Source organism: Miniopterus schreibersii, assembly GCF_964146895.1.
Source record: "Miniopterus schreibersii genome assembly, chromosome: 2".
NCBI classification, from domain to species: domain Eukaryota; kingdom Metazoa; phylum Chordata; class Mammalia; order Chiroptera; family Miniopteridae; genus Miniopterus; species Miniopterus schreibersii.
The window spans coordinates 78,534,370-78,552,328 of NC_138102.1; the positions used below are offsets into that span (position 1 = coordinate 78,534,370).

Below are 17,959 nucleotides of genomic sequence, written 5' to 3' on the forward strand. Positions count from 1 at the left end.
TCTCATCATTGATGTTTCTGTCTCTCTCTCCCTGTCCTTTCCTCTCTCCGAAATCAATAAAGATATATTTTTAAAAAAATGCTGAAGAAGGAAAAATATCAGTAGGATACGATTTACTGAGAGCTGTGACAACACTAGGAAGTGGGTCAGCTGTAACTATGCATGACTTTATTGCAGCTTAAGCTGCCTAGGAATAAATAAGACAAACAGGACTTTGAATGCCAGGCTAAAAAATGTTGACTTGATTCATGGGATAATAGGGAGGTACTAAAAGTTTTTGAATAGAAAAATGTCAATATCAAAATAGTGATCTAAATAAAAAAGAAATTCTGATACATGCTGTAACAAGGATGAACCTTAAAAATATTATGCTAAGCAAAAGCCAGACATAAAAGGATAAATATTTTATGATTCCACTTACATGAAATATCTAGAATATGCAAATTATGTCATAGAGACAGAAAGCAGAATAGAGGCTCCCAGGTACTGGGTGGGAATGGGCGTGGGGAAGGAATGGGGAGTTATTGTTTAATAGGCACAAAGTTTCTGTTTGGGATGATGAAAAAGTACTGGAAACTGACAGTGCTGATAGTTACACAATTTTGTAAATGTAATTAATCCCAGTGAATTGTATTCATAAAAGTGGCTAAAATGGTAAATCTTAGGTTATATATATTTTACCACAATAGAACACAAACTAAAAGCCAGGCTAAAAACAAGAATTTCATGACTGAAAGTTGGACAAAGTTCTCTCACATCTATATTGAAACCACTTGTTATCAATAATTAAAAATGAAAAAACAAAATAAATAGTGATCCAAAGCGGCTCAGCTGGCAGTACAGGACAATAGCTACCAATTACTTCACATACCCAAAATTGACAAATTATTAAATTGGAGGGACCAGTCACAGTCTTCCAAATATCCCACAGCACCTAACGGTACCAGGTATCCAGGAAATGGTTGTTTCATACATTTAATTTTAAAGCACTTACCACTGTGCTTGCTTCTTTTTCCAAAGCGATCCTGACTCTGCTGGAGTCTGCTTAAAGAGAAAAAAGAAAAAGGGAAAGTATGTAAAGGCTCACATTACTGGCTCCTAATGTGATATGCATAAAGCCTGAGAGACAAATGAAGTTTGTTTGTTTTTTTAAATATATCTTTATTGATTTCAGAGAGAGGAAAAGAGAGGGAGAGAAAGAGATATAGAAACATCAATGATGAGAGTCATTGATCGGCTGCCTCCTGCAAGCCCCCTACTGGGGATTGAGCCCGCAACCCAGGCATGTGCCCTAACCAGTAATCGAACCCCGATTGCCTGGATCCTAAGTCAACGCTCAACCGCTGAGCCATGCCCGGCTGGGCGACAAATAAAGTTTTTAAAGTCAAAGAACCAAAGCATTAGCCTGATTGGTGATTACCAAGTTTTAGCCACCTAGTAATACATCTCACCTGTTTTTTGCTATTTTATTCCTAAACTTAACATCTGAAAGTTGACATCTCTATTTATTTATGCTAACCCATTTAGGCACTATGAAGTAAAATACTCTGCATACTAAGGAGGTCATTATCACCATCAGCCAAAGCTAGCTATAGTCTGTGCTTTTGCTGACCATTGTGATAGCAGGTGGAATAGGTGTCACTCACAAGGGACCAGCAGCAGGGAGAGAGCACTCTGGCAACCAATTCCTTTGTAAGGATGGCTCCTTCCTGATTTTTCTCTGGCAGAGGCCTGCAGTTCCTGTTCCTCATTCATTCAACACTTTAAAAACTCACTATTGAGTCTGATTTAAAAAAAAGGCTCAAGTAGAAAAGCAGTCCCATTCATATTAAGACAGTGTACAAAACTGTAAATAAAGTGTGTACAGTGAATTGTCTTTTAAAAATAAAAATTTGCTATTGAGCACCTATGATGACAGGTACTGAGGATATGACAGTGAGCAAATGAGACATGATCCCTGCCCTCACATAGCTTTCACTATTCTGATCTGTCTACAGAAGGGAGATGCCACCATACATATAAATAGCCCCGACATGGTGGCACCTCTCTACTGGCTTATTTCTCTCTTTTTAGGAATTGTAAAACTACATTTTTCCAAACTATCTTGAAACAGTGATTAGACAGTTTTTGTTGTGGTTGTTGCCCAGCATTTTAAAACTAATTTCCTACTACCCTGGAATGTGAACAAAAGCTACAAAATAGTACCAGAAGTAAAATCAACACTAAAACAAACTGCTGAAGAAAAGGTAACTGGCTACCTCTTAAGTAATGGAGAAAAGGCTGAATTATAAGGCTGAAAGGTTTGTATCACTAGAAGGGTTTAATATTCTTACAAAGATAATATTTAAAATGTAGCATTAAGAAAACAGTACAGTTTCCAAAGTGTATCTTTTGAAGTATCTAATACTAAGATAATAGGCACCAAACAGTGGAGGTTTTGCACCAGGTCTCTATAGTGGATGATCTATATGTCTTAACTATTTCTCTTATTCTGGTCAGATCTATTGTCTTTGTTGGATCTTTTCAGGTGGAAGATCTGCGTCACTAATGACAAATGAAAAAAATAGCTTTGAAAAAACTAAGAGATGACAACTTCCAAAGGGACAATAAATTACATTTGAAATTTGCTCAGGATTTACTATAGATATATGAAAATTTTGTGCAGCTATTATGTGAACAGTTCCAACTTTTGTAAAGGTTTGTTTTTAAATTTTTGTTTACAAGATGGTTCTTTGGGAACTTGGGGATACAATTTCTGATGAGATTAACGTTATAGAGGGAGGAGGGCCAAGATGGCAGCAAAGGTAAAGGCAACACTCGCATCTTCCCACAACCACAACAAAATTACAACTAAACCATGAAACAACCATCATTCAGAACGTCCTGAAATATGGCTGAATGAAAGTCTTACAACTAGAGAATTAAAGAAGCCACATTGAGACTGGTAGGAGGGGCAGAGGTGTGGAACGGAACGGTCCAACACTCACCTGTGGCATTTTTTAACCCTTTGTGGTCGTATTAAATTTGGACATGGGTGTCGTACTGGTAGGAATTAAGAGCTTTCAGAGAAATTATGAACTGATACATGAATGAATAGAGTTAAGATTCGTACGGTTCCTTGCTGTGGTGGCTGAGAGCAGACATATGACCGGAACGGTAAAAAAGCTTTGGTGGCTGAGAGTAGACATACGACTGGAACAGTAAAAAAGCTTTGGTGGCTGAGAGTAGACATATGACCAGAATGGTAAAAAAGCTTTTGTGGCTGAGAGTAGACAAACGACCGCAAAGGGTTAATAGAGAGGGACACCCTGGCCATGGAGGCCCCTCATGAGGACAAGGGGTCCCAGCCCCACCCCAGACCCCTCAGCTTAGGGTTCCAGTGCCAGGAAGAGAAGTCCACATAATTTCTGGCTATTAAAACCAGTAGGGAGCCCAGCTGGCATAGTTCAGTGGTTGAACATCGACCTATGATCCAGGAGATCAAGGTTTGATATCCTGTCAGGGTACATGCCCAGGTTGTGGGCTCGATCCCCAGTAGGGGAATGCAGGAGGCAGCTGCTCAATGACTCTCTCATCATTGATGTTTCTCTCTCTCTCCCCCTTCCTTTCTCTGAAATCATAAAGATATATTTAAAAAAACAAAAAAACAGCAGGGATTGTGGCTGAGTGACATAGAAGCTGTGAGAGTCCCAGGTAGCTATTCTTAAAGGGCCCACACATGGACTTACTCAGATTCACTCCCTCTGAGCTCCAGTGCTGGGGCAGCAGCTTGAAAGGATCTAGGGACATACGGGAGAAACTAAATTGTCTGGCATCAGAGCAGGAACTAGGGGGCAGCTTTCTCCCAAACAAAGCTGGCAGAGGTCTTTGTTCCTTTGCTGAGACTGTCCCGCTACAGTGCTGACAGGTAGTCGCCATATCTGAGTCTCCATCAACCTGGCCCACACTGCTCGCCCTGCCCTGATGATTCCCTGAAACCACACCCCACCCAGACTGTTTGCAATAGCTTTTCCATATGAATGGCCTGTCCTGGCTCAGGCTTCAGATTTTCCTAAAACCTCTCAGACAAGCAGCAGCTGGTTTCAGTGTGCCCCATACCTCTTGCTAAGTGGTCCTAGGCCTGGCACTAGCAGCAGCCAACCTTGGTTCACAGATTGGCCTCTCCCAGACCCTCCGAGTTCAAGACAAGTAACAACCACCTACAGATTGCTCTGTAGCTTGTGCCAGGTGGCCCTAAACAAGGCATAAGCCGTATCTGACTCTGTACCTCCCAGGAGGCACCTGGTGGTCATCTTCAGACTTGATGAGTATCAAAGCCGCACTGAAGCAAGTCCTGCTCCACAGGGGTGTCTCCTGCACAGCAGCTCTTCTGTTGTAATCACATCTGGTCTGCACAGCTGACTGGCCTGGGGGTCAATTCCTCCCAATGAGACCAACAGCAATCAAGGCTCAACTACAACAGGACAGTGCACACAGCCCAAATAGGGGTATACCTAGAGTGCCCAGCTCAGATGACTGGGGAGGCTGTGCCACCTGGCCCTAAAGGATACCTGTTACACAAGGCTACCTACCAATTCCAGGAGACACAGAAGCTCTACCAAATACATAGAAACAAATACAGTGAAGCGGCCAAAACGTGGAGACAAAGAAACATGTTGCAAATGAAACAAGAGAAGAAATCTCCAGAAAAAGAACAAAATGAAATGGAAGCAAGCAAACTACCAGATACAGAGTTCAAAACAATAGTTATAAGGATGCCCAAGGAACTTAGTGAGATCTTCAAGGATCTTAGTGAGAACATCAATGACATAAAAAAGGACCACTCAGAAATGAAAGATACAGTAACTGAAATTAAAAAGAATTTACAGGGAATCAGCAGTAGAGTAGAGGATGCCAAGAATCTAATCAGCAATTTAGAATATGAGAAAGCAAAAAACACCCAATCAGAACAGCAAAAAGAAAAAAAATCCAAAAAAATGAAGATAGTGTAAGAAGCCTTTGGGATAACTTCAAGCATACCAACATTCAAATAATAGGAATGTCAGAGGGAGAAGAGAAGGAGCAGGAAATTGAAAACCTATTTGAAAAAATGATGACAGAAAACTTCCCCTAGCTGGTGAAAGAAACAGACATACAAGTTCAAGAAGTGCAGAGAATCCCAAACAAGAGGAACCCAAAGAGGCCCACACCAAGACACACCATAATTAAAATGCCAAAGGTTAAAGACAAAGAGAGAATCTTAAAAGCAGCAAGAGAAAAGCAATTAGTTACCTATAAGGGAGCACCCATAAGACTGTCAGCTGATTTCTCAACAGAAGGCTAGAAGGGAGTGGCAAGAAATATTCAAAGTGATGAAAAGTAAGGACCTACAACCAAGATTACTACAACCAGCAAGGCTATCATTTAGAACTGAAGGTCAGATAAAGAGCTTCCCAAACAGAAAAAGCTAAAGGAGTTCATTACCACCAAATCAATACTACATGAAATGTTAAAAGGACTTCTTTTAAGAGGAGAGAAAGGAGGAGATAGGAGGGAAGAGGGAAGCAGGAGAAGAAGAGAGGAGGGAGGACGAGGAGTAAGAGGAGAAGGAGGAGAAATAAAAGATCAAAAAAATGAATAATAAGGTGGGATTCCAAGCTGGCAGCAAATTGAGTGGAAGCTACACTGACACTCGCCTGGGACCAAACTGGAAATAAAACTAAAATATAGAAAAACTACCCTGAATAATCAACTATAATGGAAGACTAGCTATAGATCACCCTCATAAACAAGGGTGAAAAGTGGAGACCACATAGAGACGAAGGAAGTGTGGAGGCACGAGAGGGCTGGATGGGCTCCCACAGGCAGCAGCTAAAGGTCCGGAGGGATATCTCAGCTGTGGGGGATTCCCACTGAGAACTCTGGGGTCTAAACCTCAAACTGGGCTTCCCAGCCCAGAGCACCAGAACTGACAAAGGTGTCCACATACTATCTAGCTGTTGAGCAGCTGGGTTTCTGTCTACCAGGGAGAGATGGCTAGAAATGCAGGCACCCTTTTAAAGAGCCAACACACAAAGTTTTATGTGCAGCTACTCACCTTGGGTTCTGGCAGAGGGAGGGCACAGTGGACTGGAGCTGTGTGAGGAGAATCCAGAGTTATTGGATTGGGGGATAGAGCTCAGAGGGCTGCCATCTGGATTCCTGTGCTGAGTCATTCCCCCATGCTGCAGAGGACATCTTTCTCAGGCAGACACTTACCTTCCAAGTAGCTTTTGCCTTGGGGGAAGCAACTGCCCCACCCTGCCAGAAAATCTCTCACCCCACCCTATGTAGTTTCTAAGCAGTTTCTAAGATCATTAAGAGACTGAATAACAATCAACCTCTGGGTGCTTTGAGCCTTTGCCTGATTTGCTTCTGAACCCAGGACTTGGAAAAGCAGACCTTGGGGTGCATCTTGGTCCTTTCCAAACACACCCATCCCAGCAGAGGGAACCACAAACTGTGAAGTGTGGAAAGCTTCAAACAGGGTACTCAAGGCTAGGCACAAACAGAATCGGACACTGGTCTGCACCAGAGACCATACAAAAGACTGGGAGTCCTCGCAGATCTAATTAATACATAGAAATAAACCCAAACAGGCAGCCAAAATGGGGAGGAAAAACAAAACAAGCCCCAAATGAAGGAACAAAAGAAATCTCCAGAAGAAGAGCTATGTGAAATGGAGATAAGCAATCCATTAGAAATAGAGTTCAGAATACTTATTGCAAGGATGAGAGAAGAACAGCATGAAAAAAGAAATGGAAACTATGAAGGAAATTAAGAATGAGATAGTAGAAATTTTAAAAAAAGAAATATTGAAAGGAATGAACAGTAGATTAGGGGAAACTGAAGACTGGATCAGCGAATTAGAAAACAGTAGAAAAAAATCACTCAATCAGAGAACCAAAAAGAAAAAACAAAAAACAGGAGGACATTTTAAGGGAGCTGTGAGACAACATGAATGTAGTAATATTCACATCATAGGAGTACCAGAAGATCTAGAAAGTAAGCAAGGGTTAGAGAATTTGTTTGAAGAAATAATGGCAGAAAACTTCCCTAACCTGGTCAAGGAAAAAGTCACACAAGTTCAGGAGGCACAGAGACGCCGAAGTAAGAAGAATCCAAAGAGGCCCATGCCCAGAAATATCATAATTAAAATGCCAAGAATTCAAGACAAAGAGGGAATCTTATCCATTACCTACAAAGGAGCTCCCATAAGGCTCTCAGCTGATTTCTCATCAGAAACTCTACAGGTCAGAAGGGAATGGCATGAAGTATTCAAGGTCACGCAAAACAAAGATCTGAAACCAAGACTACTCTATCCAGCAAGGCTACCATTCAAAATAGATGGTGAAGTAAAGCTCTTCCCAGGCAAAAAAAAAAAAAAAGGCTAAAGGAGTTTATCACCACCAAACCAGCACTGCAAGAAATGTTAAAGGGACCACTGTAATAAGAGGTTGAAATCGAGAGAATGAGAAACATAGGCATAAAGAAATAAAATGGCAATAGGTAAGTACTTATCAAAAATAACCTTAAATATAAATGGATTAAATGCTCCAATCAAAAGACATAGGGTAGCTGAAAGGAAAAGATAATAAGACTGAAACATAAGCTATCTACAAAAGACCCACCTCAGAATAAAAGACACATAGCCTGGGAGGGAAAAACGTTTGGAGGACTTGAAAGGTGAGATTGACAGCAACACACTCATAGTAGGGAACTTTAACACCCACTGACTTTACTGGATAGACCTTCCAGACTAAAAATCAACAAGACAACAGAAACTGTAACTGACACACTAGATCAGATGGATTTAATTGACATTTACAGAACCTTTCCCCTCAAAGCTTCAGAATAGGCATTCTCCTCAAGTGCACATGGGACATTCTCAAAGATAGAACATATGTCAGGACACAAAATATGTCTTTACAAGTTCAAGAAGATTGAAATCATATCAAGCATCTTCTCAGGCATTTAGACCATGGAATACTATACAGTTATAAAAAAGAAAGATCCCTTACCCTATGAGATAGCATGGTGGGACCTGGAGAGTATTATGCTAAGTGAAATAAGCCAGTCGGAGAAAGATAAGTATCACATGATCTTGCTCATATGTGGAATCTAATGAACAAAATACACTGATGAACAAAACAGATCCGGAGACACAGAAGCACAGAACAGGCTGACGAATCTCAGAGGGAAGGCAGGGATGGGTAGGTGGGGAGAGATTAACCTAAGAACTTATATGCATATATGCATAACCCATGAACACAGACAATAGTGTGGTGAAGGCCTGGGGGAAGGGGTGCAGGGTTGAGGGGATCAATGGGGGGAAAGGGAGACATTTGTAATACTTTCAATAATAAAGACAAATTAAAAAGTATGTGAATAATGGCAATAAATGCATATCTATCAAAAACTGAATCTTAATATCAAAATAAACAAAAAAGGAATCTAATGAACAAAATAAACTGATGAATAAAATAGAAACAGGGGCATGGAAACATGGAACAGCCTGACAAATCTCAGAGGAAAGTGGGAAGGGAGGGTAGGGAAGAGATTAACCAAAGAACTTACATGCATACATGCATTACCCAGGGCCACAGACAATAAATAGGGTGGTGAAGGCCTGGGGCAGGGCAGGATCCGGGTGCAGGGGGGAAGTGGGGGTAAAGAGGGGGAAACATCTGTAATACTCTCAACAATAAAAAGTTTAAAAAAATAAAATTCATTAACTAATTTAGTTAATTAATTTTAAAAAGATTAACATTGTATTTTTTTCAGTTATATTCCTAGGCTATCCCACAGAAGCTTTCTACTTTACCCATTACAAACCAGACTAAATATGGTACTAAGGATAAAACAGCGAACAATCTTTACATCACTAAAATCTCCAAACTAAGTTTTCTGATCCCTGGAAAACTAAGTACATAAGATTCAGTACAGAATTATGACTTAAGTAACAGAAAGAAAATTTTGATTTAAGGAGTATCTCTGAAAAACGTCTCTAATAACTTGAAAATTACATTTTTCTTTTTTTGTTACACTACATTTAGAAAGATCAGTTAACAAAAAAGCGTTCCAAAATTCTTACCTTTTTTTCTTGGTGTACTATGTGTATATTTTGTGGTTTCTTCTAATACCTGCTTACCATATTCTGCGATGATCTAAAAATTTAAAGCAGAGAATTTAACAATATGCAATAAACTTTTCTTTAGACATTGCCATGTCATTGAATTATCAACATTCTTCCCCAAAATAATACTGAACATTGAAAAGTAAAAATGCCATTTAAAAATACATATAATTTAGACACATGGACAAATAGGCACTTATGTGTGTCTAGAAAAAACTTGGGCCTGGCCGGGTAGCTCATTTGATTAGAGTGTCATCCTGATTTGCCAAGGTTGGGCGTTTGATCTCTGGTAAGGGCACATACAGGAAGCAACCAATGAATACATAAATAAATGACACAACAAACCTCTCCCCCCGACCCCATTCCTCTCTCTCTCTAAAAATCAATTAAAAAAAGAAAAAGACCTGAAAGGATATACAAAACTATACCTGTTATTACACTTGGGAAACAGCATTATGGAAGGGAGAAGGGGAGGAAAAGGAAGTTTTAACTTTTAATGTGTTTTTTTTTAATCCTCATCTGAGAATATTTTTCCCATTGCTTTTTCAGAGAGAGTGGAAGGGTGAAAGGGAGGGAAATAGAGAGAGAGAGAGAGAGAGAGGGAGGGAGGGAGGGAGGGAGGGAGGGAGGGAGGGAGGGAGGGAGGGAAACACCGATGCCAGAGAGACACATCAAGTGGTTGCCTCCTGCACATGCCCCAACCGGGGCCGGGGATTGAGTCTGCAACCGAGGCACAGATGCCCTTGGCCAGAATCAAACCCAGACCCTTCAGTCAGAGGGCCGGCACTCTAACCACTGAGCCAAACCGGCCACGGCTAACTTTTAATGTTTTTTATGCACTTCATAAAAACTACAGTTGAGTTTTTACAAGCATGTATAACATGTAATTGTGTTTAAAAGATAACAAACACTTGAAAATCCAACACGTCACATACCTCTGGGGTTAAGCACTTCTGGATAAGCCGAGCTAACGTGCCTCTAGAGAGAAGCGTGGTAGCTGAGGGGCGATGAGAAGGATTCCTTTTAAACATCTGCTTGATTAAATGCTGAAGCTCGTAGGAATAATGAGATGGCAGTGGGCTCATGGACCCCTGACATATTTTGAGAATAAGACTTTTCCAACTATTTGCCTGAAACTAAAAAGTAAAATTCAACTATAAAAGCAGATGCACGGAAGGAGAATGCAAATAAGAATATAACAGCTGAACTGAAATCATATGAATTATTTTAGTTTTATAAATGTTATCTGCTGCCTGGTGATTTTTCTTCCTAGAGGTGGCCTTAAGATAGTATTCAAAATATTATGGTGGTTCAGGAGAAAATAAAAAACTTAAATAGTAAAAGACTTCCCCATCTAGACAAAGTTTTACCATCAATGCCATCATCTATGGGTACATTATTATTTATAATCAATGTTTTTGCAGATATACATTTTTTTTAATCCTTACCCGAGAATATTTTTTCCATTGCTTTTCATGGAGAGTGGAAGGGGTAGAGAGAGAGAGAAACATCACTGTGAGAGAGACACATCGATTGCTTGCCTCCCACAGACACCCTGACCAGAGCTAGGGATCGAGCCTGCAACCGAGGTACGTGCCCTTGGCCAGAATCGAACCCGCAGGTCATCGCTGTCTGCAGGTCATCGCTATAACCACTGAGCCAAACCAGCTAGGGCTACAGATGTACATTTTTAATATATTTTAGAAATCAAAGCCGTACATACATACAACATTTTTTAAAGTCAAATGACACTAAAGGCTTACATAAGTGTAGTATTTGTTTGCTTCACTCCTCCCCAGAAATCACCAGACCTCCTTCCTGGCAAAACACACTTTAGACTTTTCCAGTTTTAAACATCTACTGTAAAATCCTTTTCACCTTTCATGTGGTCAAAGTAGCTTTTAAAATTTGACAATATGCCCGGGCCAGGTAGCTCAGTTGGTTGGAGCGTTGTCCCAACATCAAAAGGATGCGGGTTCGATTCCCCGTCAGGGCACATATGGGAGGCAACCGATCAATGTTTCTCTCTCTCTCTCCCTCCCTTCCTGTCTCTCTAAAATCAATAAAAATATATCCTTGGGTGAGGATTTAAAAAAAAATTGGAGAATAGAGTAGGATATAAAATGCCAGACCAGAATAACATTTTAAAAGTTTTTATTGTATAATAAATATATTAGAATTAACATTAGATTCAGCCTTGATAATACTTATGTAAGAACATGTTGGTATTCTGCCTTGGAAGAGCATTACCCTATTAATAAAATATACAAGTGCAGATATAAAAAAGGAAAAACCAACATATAGCAAAGGAAAAGTTCAGGTAATGAAAAATAAAATTGAATCTGCTGTCCCTCAGGTTTTTAACTATTTTACTGAGTTTTTCTGCATTTTCTGAAGGCTTGAGAACTACGTTTGCCTTAAAGCAGATGCAAGAACAAACTGTATGCCAAATATTCAGGGCACTATACTCCTTTATATTTATTCTTGCTAGAAAAAATAAGACATATATGTGAAAATTTACAAAAAAGACAAAATCAGAAAAATAAAGAATATAATCATAAATAAGACAATGGAATTTAAAAAGCAATTTTATTTGTATACAACAGTGGTTCTCCACTTGGGCCACACATTAGAATCACTATTTTAAAAATATTAATCTCCACCCAGCTGGTGTGGCTCAATGGTTGAGCACTGACGTATGATACAAGAGATCAAGGTTTGATTCCCCGTCAGGGTACATACCCAGGGTTTCAGGCTTGATTCCCAGCAGGGGGCATGCAGGAGGCAGCCAATCAATGACTCTCTCTCATCATTGATGTTTCTATCTCTCTCTCTCTCTCCCTTTCCTCTCTTTGAAATCAATAAAAATAGACTTAAAAAAAATAAAAAATAAAAATAAATACTAATATCCATGAACCCCTATGTTCACTGTAGCATTATTTACAACAGCCAAGATTTGGAAGCAGCCCGAGTGCCCACCAGTAGATGAGTGGATAAAAAAGCTGTGGTACATTTACACAATGGAATATTATGGAGCTGTAAAAAAGAAGAAAATCTTACCCTTTGTGACAGCATGGATGGACTTTGAGAGTATTATGCCAAGTAAAATAACGCAGTCAGAAAAAGGCATATACCATACGATTTCACTTAGATATGGAATCTAATCAACAAAATAAACTAACAGACAAAATAAAAATAGATACAGAGAACAGAATGACAGCTGTCAGAGGGGAGGAGGTAGGGAGGCTAGGTGAAAAAGATGAAGGGATTAAGCAAAAAACAAACTAAAACCTCAAAGACAACAGTATGGTGATTAACAGAGGGAAAGGGGGGTAGTGGGAGGTCGGAGAGGGTAAAGGGGGGATAAATGGTGATGGAAGGAGATTTGACTGGGGGTGGTGAACACACAATATAATATACATATGATGTATTATAGAAGTGTACACCTGAAACCTATATGATTTTATTAACCAATGTTACCCCAATAAATTCAATTAAAAATAAAATAAAATAAAAATACTAATGCCCAGGATACCCTCAGAGATTTTATTTGTCTGGTGTGGCCTACGCATCAATATTTTTTAAAGTTTCCCAAACTGTGCAGACAGCATTATAAGCTACTTATATTCAAGGAAGACAACCTCTCATTAACAGTGCATGCCTTCACTTTGAGTGACTTTCATCTAGTGGTGAAGGATTTTTCTCAAATATTCACTCTCATAAGCTCTATGTGCTCTCAAGTACATCTATGAAAATGCTTGCTAGATCCAAGTTTTAATCTGTGCCCAAAGAACAGAAATTATTTCCATTCAAAGCTAAGACCTAACAGGGATCAGTTCTGTGTAGTAAACAACTGCTGAGCAAGCTGGGCAAGTTATTTAACCTCTTTTTTGTTGAATTATTTTTTAAAATATCTTGAAAAATATATAATAGAGCAAAGTCTATTTTCTCATAAAAATTCAGTTAGAAAAGAAACTTACATAATAAGTGAAGTCTAACTGTAAAAAGATAAGTACAGGCATTAATGGGGAAATGACTCAGTACAGGAATCAGAGCTCTATCCCTAGAGCCCCTAATCCTGGATTCTCTTCACACAGCACTAGTCTACTCTGCCCTCCTTCTGCTGCAGCCCAAGGAGATGTATCAGAAAACATATTGCTATGAAAGATGTCTGAGATTTTGCTGCCTATGTACACTGCTGGCAGGAATGCAAACTGGTGCAGCCACTATGGAAAACAGTATGGAGTTTCCTCAAAAAATTAAAGATGGAATTGCCATTTGACCCAGTGATCCCATTTCTAGGAATATATCCTAAGAAACCCAAAACACCAATCAGAAAGAATTTATGCACCCCTATGTTCATAGCAGCACAATTTACAATAGCTAAGATCTGAAAACAGCCCAAGTACCCATCAGTAGCTGAGTGTATAAAAAAGCCGTGGGACATTTACACCATGAAATACTACGCAGCTGTAAAAAAAGAAGGATCTCGGACAGTATGGATGGACCTGAAGAGTATTATGCTAAGTGAAATAAGCCAGCCAGAGAAAGACAAGTATCACATGATCTCACTCATATGTGGAATCTAATGAACAAAATAAACTGATGAACAAAATAGATCCAGAGACATAGAAGCATGGAACAGACTGACGAATTTCAGAGGGAAGGCAGGGGTGGGGGAGTGAGGGAGGAGAAATAAATCAAAGACCTTATATGCATACATACATAACCCATGGACACAGAAAATTGTGTGCAGAAGGCCTAGGTGGGGGGGAATGCTGGGTGAAGGGGATCAATGGGGGGAAAAGGGGGACATCTGTACTATATAACAATAAGGATAAATTAAAAAAAAAAAAGATACGTATAAAACAGTGTGGTGGTTCCTTAAAAAGCTAAACTTACAATTACCATATGACCCAGCAATTCCACTCCTAGATATATACCCAAAGCAGTTGGAAACAGGGATTCTAATAGATATTTGTACACTCATGTTCATAGCAGGATTACTCACAATAGCCAAAAGGTGGAAAGAACCCAAATGTCCATTAATAGATGAATGGATAAACAAAATATAATGTAAACATACAATGGAATATTATCCAGTCATAAAAAGGAATGAAATTCTGATAGATGCTACAACATGGATGAACCTTGAAAACCTCAAGCTCTGTGAAGCCAGACACAAAAGAAAAAAATATTGTATAATTCCACTTACATGAAATATCTAGAATATTCAAATTCATAGAGACAGAAAGTGGATTAGAGGTTACCAAGGCTTAGGTGAGAGGACAATGGGATGCTATTGTTTAATGAGTACAGAGTTTCTGTTTGGGATGATGGAAATGTTTTGCAAATAGTAGTGATGGTTGCACAATACTGTGAAGTAATTAATGCCACTGAATTATACACTTAAAAATGGTTAAAATGATAAATTTTAGGTTACATATATTTTGCCAAAATAAAAAAAAAATTAACAATAGCCCAAAAAAAAGAAGAAAAAAGGAAGGGAGGGAGGGAAGAGAGGGAGGCAGGGAGGGGAAAGAGAGAGAAAGAAGGGAGAGGGGAAGGAAGGGAGGGAAACTAGGTATAGAACTACAAAAAATTAAGTAATGTGAATGTCCTATTAGTATATGCTACAAAAGTGACTCAAGGCAAAGATGACAGCAATAGAAACATGAAAACTTTTATAATGAATTCATCCTATGGAAGCAAACTGCTGGACTTTGGTACATGACTTATAACTTGGTCATATATGATGAGAGGCTGCCTTTCTGCCTTTCCATTTTGCCCGCCACACTTACCGGATGCTTCAGGGTACAGAGTTCATACAGAACGCATCCCAAAGACCAGATGTCACTAAAAACATAAAGAAGCAATGTGGGTTATGAATTATCATATGAAAATATATGTACTTTCCAATATTAAAAAATGAAAAATTACCTTTAATAAGAACACATATTGCAAGTAATTCCTAGCTATTAAAATAAAATATATGGTAATTTTTATCTAATACTTAGGTAGTTACTAACAGTAATGCTCACAATAAACTCTGCTCCCCAACCTCTACCTGCTCCAAATCAGGGTGGTTCAGGTGTCATTTCAGCAGTAGTTGGTGAAAGAAGGAATCTTTGTGGACTCCCACTGTCACAGCTGAAAGGACTTTAGAAGTCATCCATGCAGCTTACACTCAGACCATCTGTGCATAGCACCAGGCCTTTGATCACACCTCCTGATGGCCAGCAATCTACCTTGAGCATAGTTTATACCCCTGCTGAATGGCTCTAAAGGACAGTGTTCTTCCCTATCATAAGCCAGAACCTGTCTTCTGGGGACTCTCTCCACCCCTGTGTTAGCTCTACATTCCAAAACAAAGAGAACAAGACTAGTCATTCTCCCACAGAAGAGCTCTTCAAACAGAAGAGTTCTATAATTTGCTCTATACATTCACTCTTCATCATTCTCACCTCCTAGCTGTCATCCTCCAGACTTTTTACAGATGATACTCTTTATAACTAATGGCTTTTAGCAACCGTTTCCCCCAAGTTTTATTTATTTTAAAGTCTGAAACCTATAGAAAAGTTATAAATGCCCACATACTCCTTCCTAGTTTCCCCATCCTTAACATCTGCCAGGTTTATGTGCTGTTTCCCTCCTCCATCTGTATCTCAAGCTCTTGAAAAAAAAGTTGCAGACATCCCTCCACCCCCAAACACATGAGCATGTATCTCCTAAGAGCAAGGACACTCTCCCTCCTAAACACAATGCCATTATCATATCCAAGAAATTTAACCTGAGTTCAATAATATACTCTAATATTTTTGCAAAACTGAAATTTTCCCAATTGTCTTGGTAAGTCCCTTTATAACTGTTTTGTCGCCAATTCAATTTTACTCTTAAGGAACCATTTGGTATGGATGTTCATACCCTTTTCAGAAAGCAACTTGACAGAAGGTAGCAAGAGCCTTAGGTGTTTCTAATTCTAGGAATGTGATACAGAACAATGGCATATTTATACACAAAAGGTACATTAATAACAGCACTGTTTATGATATTGAAAATTGGAAACAACACCCTGGCCAGTGTGGCTCAACTGGTTGGGCATCATGCCATGCACTGAAAGGTTGCTGGTTCGATTCCCAGTCAGGGCACATGCCTGAGTTGCAGGCTCGATCCCCAGTAAGGGACGTGCAGGTGGCACCTGATTGATGTTGTGCTCTTCCATCGATGTTTCTCTCTTCTCCCTTCCTTTCTCTCTAAAAATCAATAAACTATCCTTAAAAAAAAGGAAAAAGAAAGAGAAAATTGGAAACAACCAAGGAATGTAAAGTAAATTTTGGAAGAGCCATGCAGTAAAATATTATGCAATCATTAACAGTATTTATGAAGAGTTTAAAATGGTATGAATGAATATGATTTAATATAAAGTGAAAAAAAACAAGATACCAAATTGTATACAGCGAACACAAACTAGGTTTGGGAGTGGAAGGGAAATAAATCGAAGAAAAAAAACTCCAAAATGTTATTAACAGCTGTGAAAAAGTGGGTGATTGTTATTTCCTTTCTTGTATATCTCCATATTTCCAATGTTCCCCTGCCCATCCACTCATTCAATGGGCACATATTACTTATATTCAGAAAAAGTTTTAAGTTTTAAATCACAAGGCTTTCATACCATCTTCTTGTAATCAATTAACCTATCAGTCAAGTGCTTATTACCTAGTCCTGTAAATATTAACTCAATGACATAATCCAGTGGTTCCTTAATTTTGCTGCACAATGGAATCACTTAGTGATCCTGGAAAAATTACTGAGGCCTGCTTCCCACCCATTCTTATTTAACTGGTATGATTGCAACCTATACTTTGCAACTTTTAAAAATGGGAACAGCAAAGTTTAAGAACCAGTGATATAATTCACACTGTCCCTAGAAATGACTAGCCTTTCTTTCAGCATTTATGTTTAGCTCTTCTCAACTCTTATTACAGCAGTTGGAAAACTATGATTTTATCTAGAAGCCTAGGAATTCAGATTTCACATATATTTTTTTAAAAACCAAACTTCATTTGTAGGCTACAATGCCTGTCACCATTCACCCTTGCACCAAATAAGTACATCACCTACCTTTTATTGTTATAAGGCATGTTTTCCCAAATTTCCGGGGGCACATAATAAGGTGTTCCCACATAACTACAAGCAAACGCCATGGGACTAAAACCAAAGAAAGGCAAAGAATGAGTACAGAGCATTCCTGAATAAAGGATGTTTTGATTACTCTCACTACTATAGAATAGATATACATACTTGGAGAGAAGACGGGCAGATCCAAAATCTCCCAGTTTTACTTTTCCATTTTGGGTGAGGAAGATATTCTGCATCAAAAAAAGAAGAGCTCAGATTATATATCTTCCATCATTCAAACATAAGGCAGAGCTGTCCAGAGAAGCTGTCTTTCAAAGCCTGCTGATGATGGAGATTAAGGACAGAAATGCTGGAAATGCTGATAGCCGAGTCTCCAAGTGGAACACAAAAAGACAAGATAGCCTCTTGACAGCTACACATCCCCCAGCTTGGGAATTCAGGACAACTGCTTAGAAATCTACCAACCAAGCTCCAGGTTGTATCAGCAGACCCTGATCAACTGACTGGGAACCTGTGTTGGTATAACTCTATATGGCAGGCCCAGATCTCAGTCATTTTCCATCTGAGAATATATGGTCTTAATAAGCAGTCACTAAGAGAGCTTGAAACATATTAACATATACCAAAGAAATTTAATAACTTTTTCAAATTAGTACTAATTACAAA

At 39.1% G+C, this 17,959-nt stretch overlaps 1 protein-coding gene across 6 annotated transcripts in view; it reads right to left on the reverse strand.

The window, feature by feature from the left end:
- The window catches only part of NEK3 (NIMA related kinase 3), a 29,110-nt gene that overhangs the window by 5,989 nt on the left and 5,162 nt on the right, over nucleotides 1-17,959 (reverse strand). For 2 of the 6 annotated variants that reach the window (XM_081128534.1, XM_081128535.1), the window contains exons 6-12: nucleotides 17,456-17,523; nucleotides 17,276-17,362; nucleotides 14,956-15,010; nucleotides 10,090-10,290; nucleotides 9,113-9,185; nucleotides 3,729-3,779; nucleotides 995-1,044 (exon numbers count right to left, since the gene is read on the reverse strand). In XM_081128534.1, coding sequence (XP_080984660.1) covers nucleotides 995-1,044; nucleotides 3,729-3,779; nucleotides 9,113-9,185; nucleotides 10,090-10,290; nucleotides 14,956-15,010; nucleotides 17,276-17,362; nucleotides 17,456-17,523 — 585 coding nt within the window. Of the gene's footprint in view, nucleotides 1-994; nucleotides 1,045-3,728; nucleotides 3,780-6,076; nucleotides 6,115-9,112; nucleotides 9,186-10,089; nucleotides 10,291-14,955; nucleotides 15,011-17,275; nucleotides 17,363-17,455; nucleotides 17,524-17,959 lie in introns of all 6 variants that reach the window. The other 4 variants (XM_081128536.1, XM_081128538.1, XM_081128537.1 and 1 more) reach the window with 4 other exon arrangements.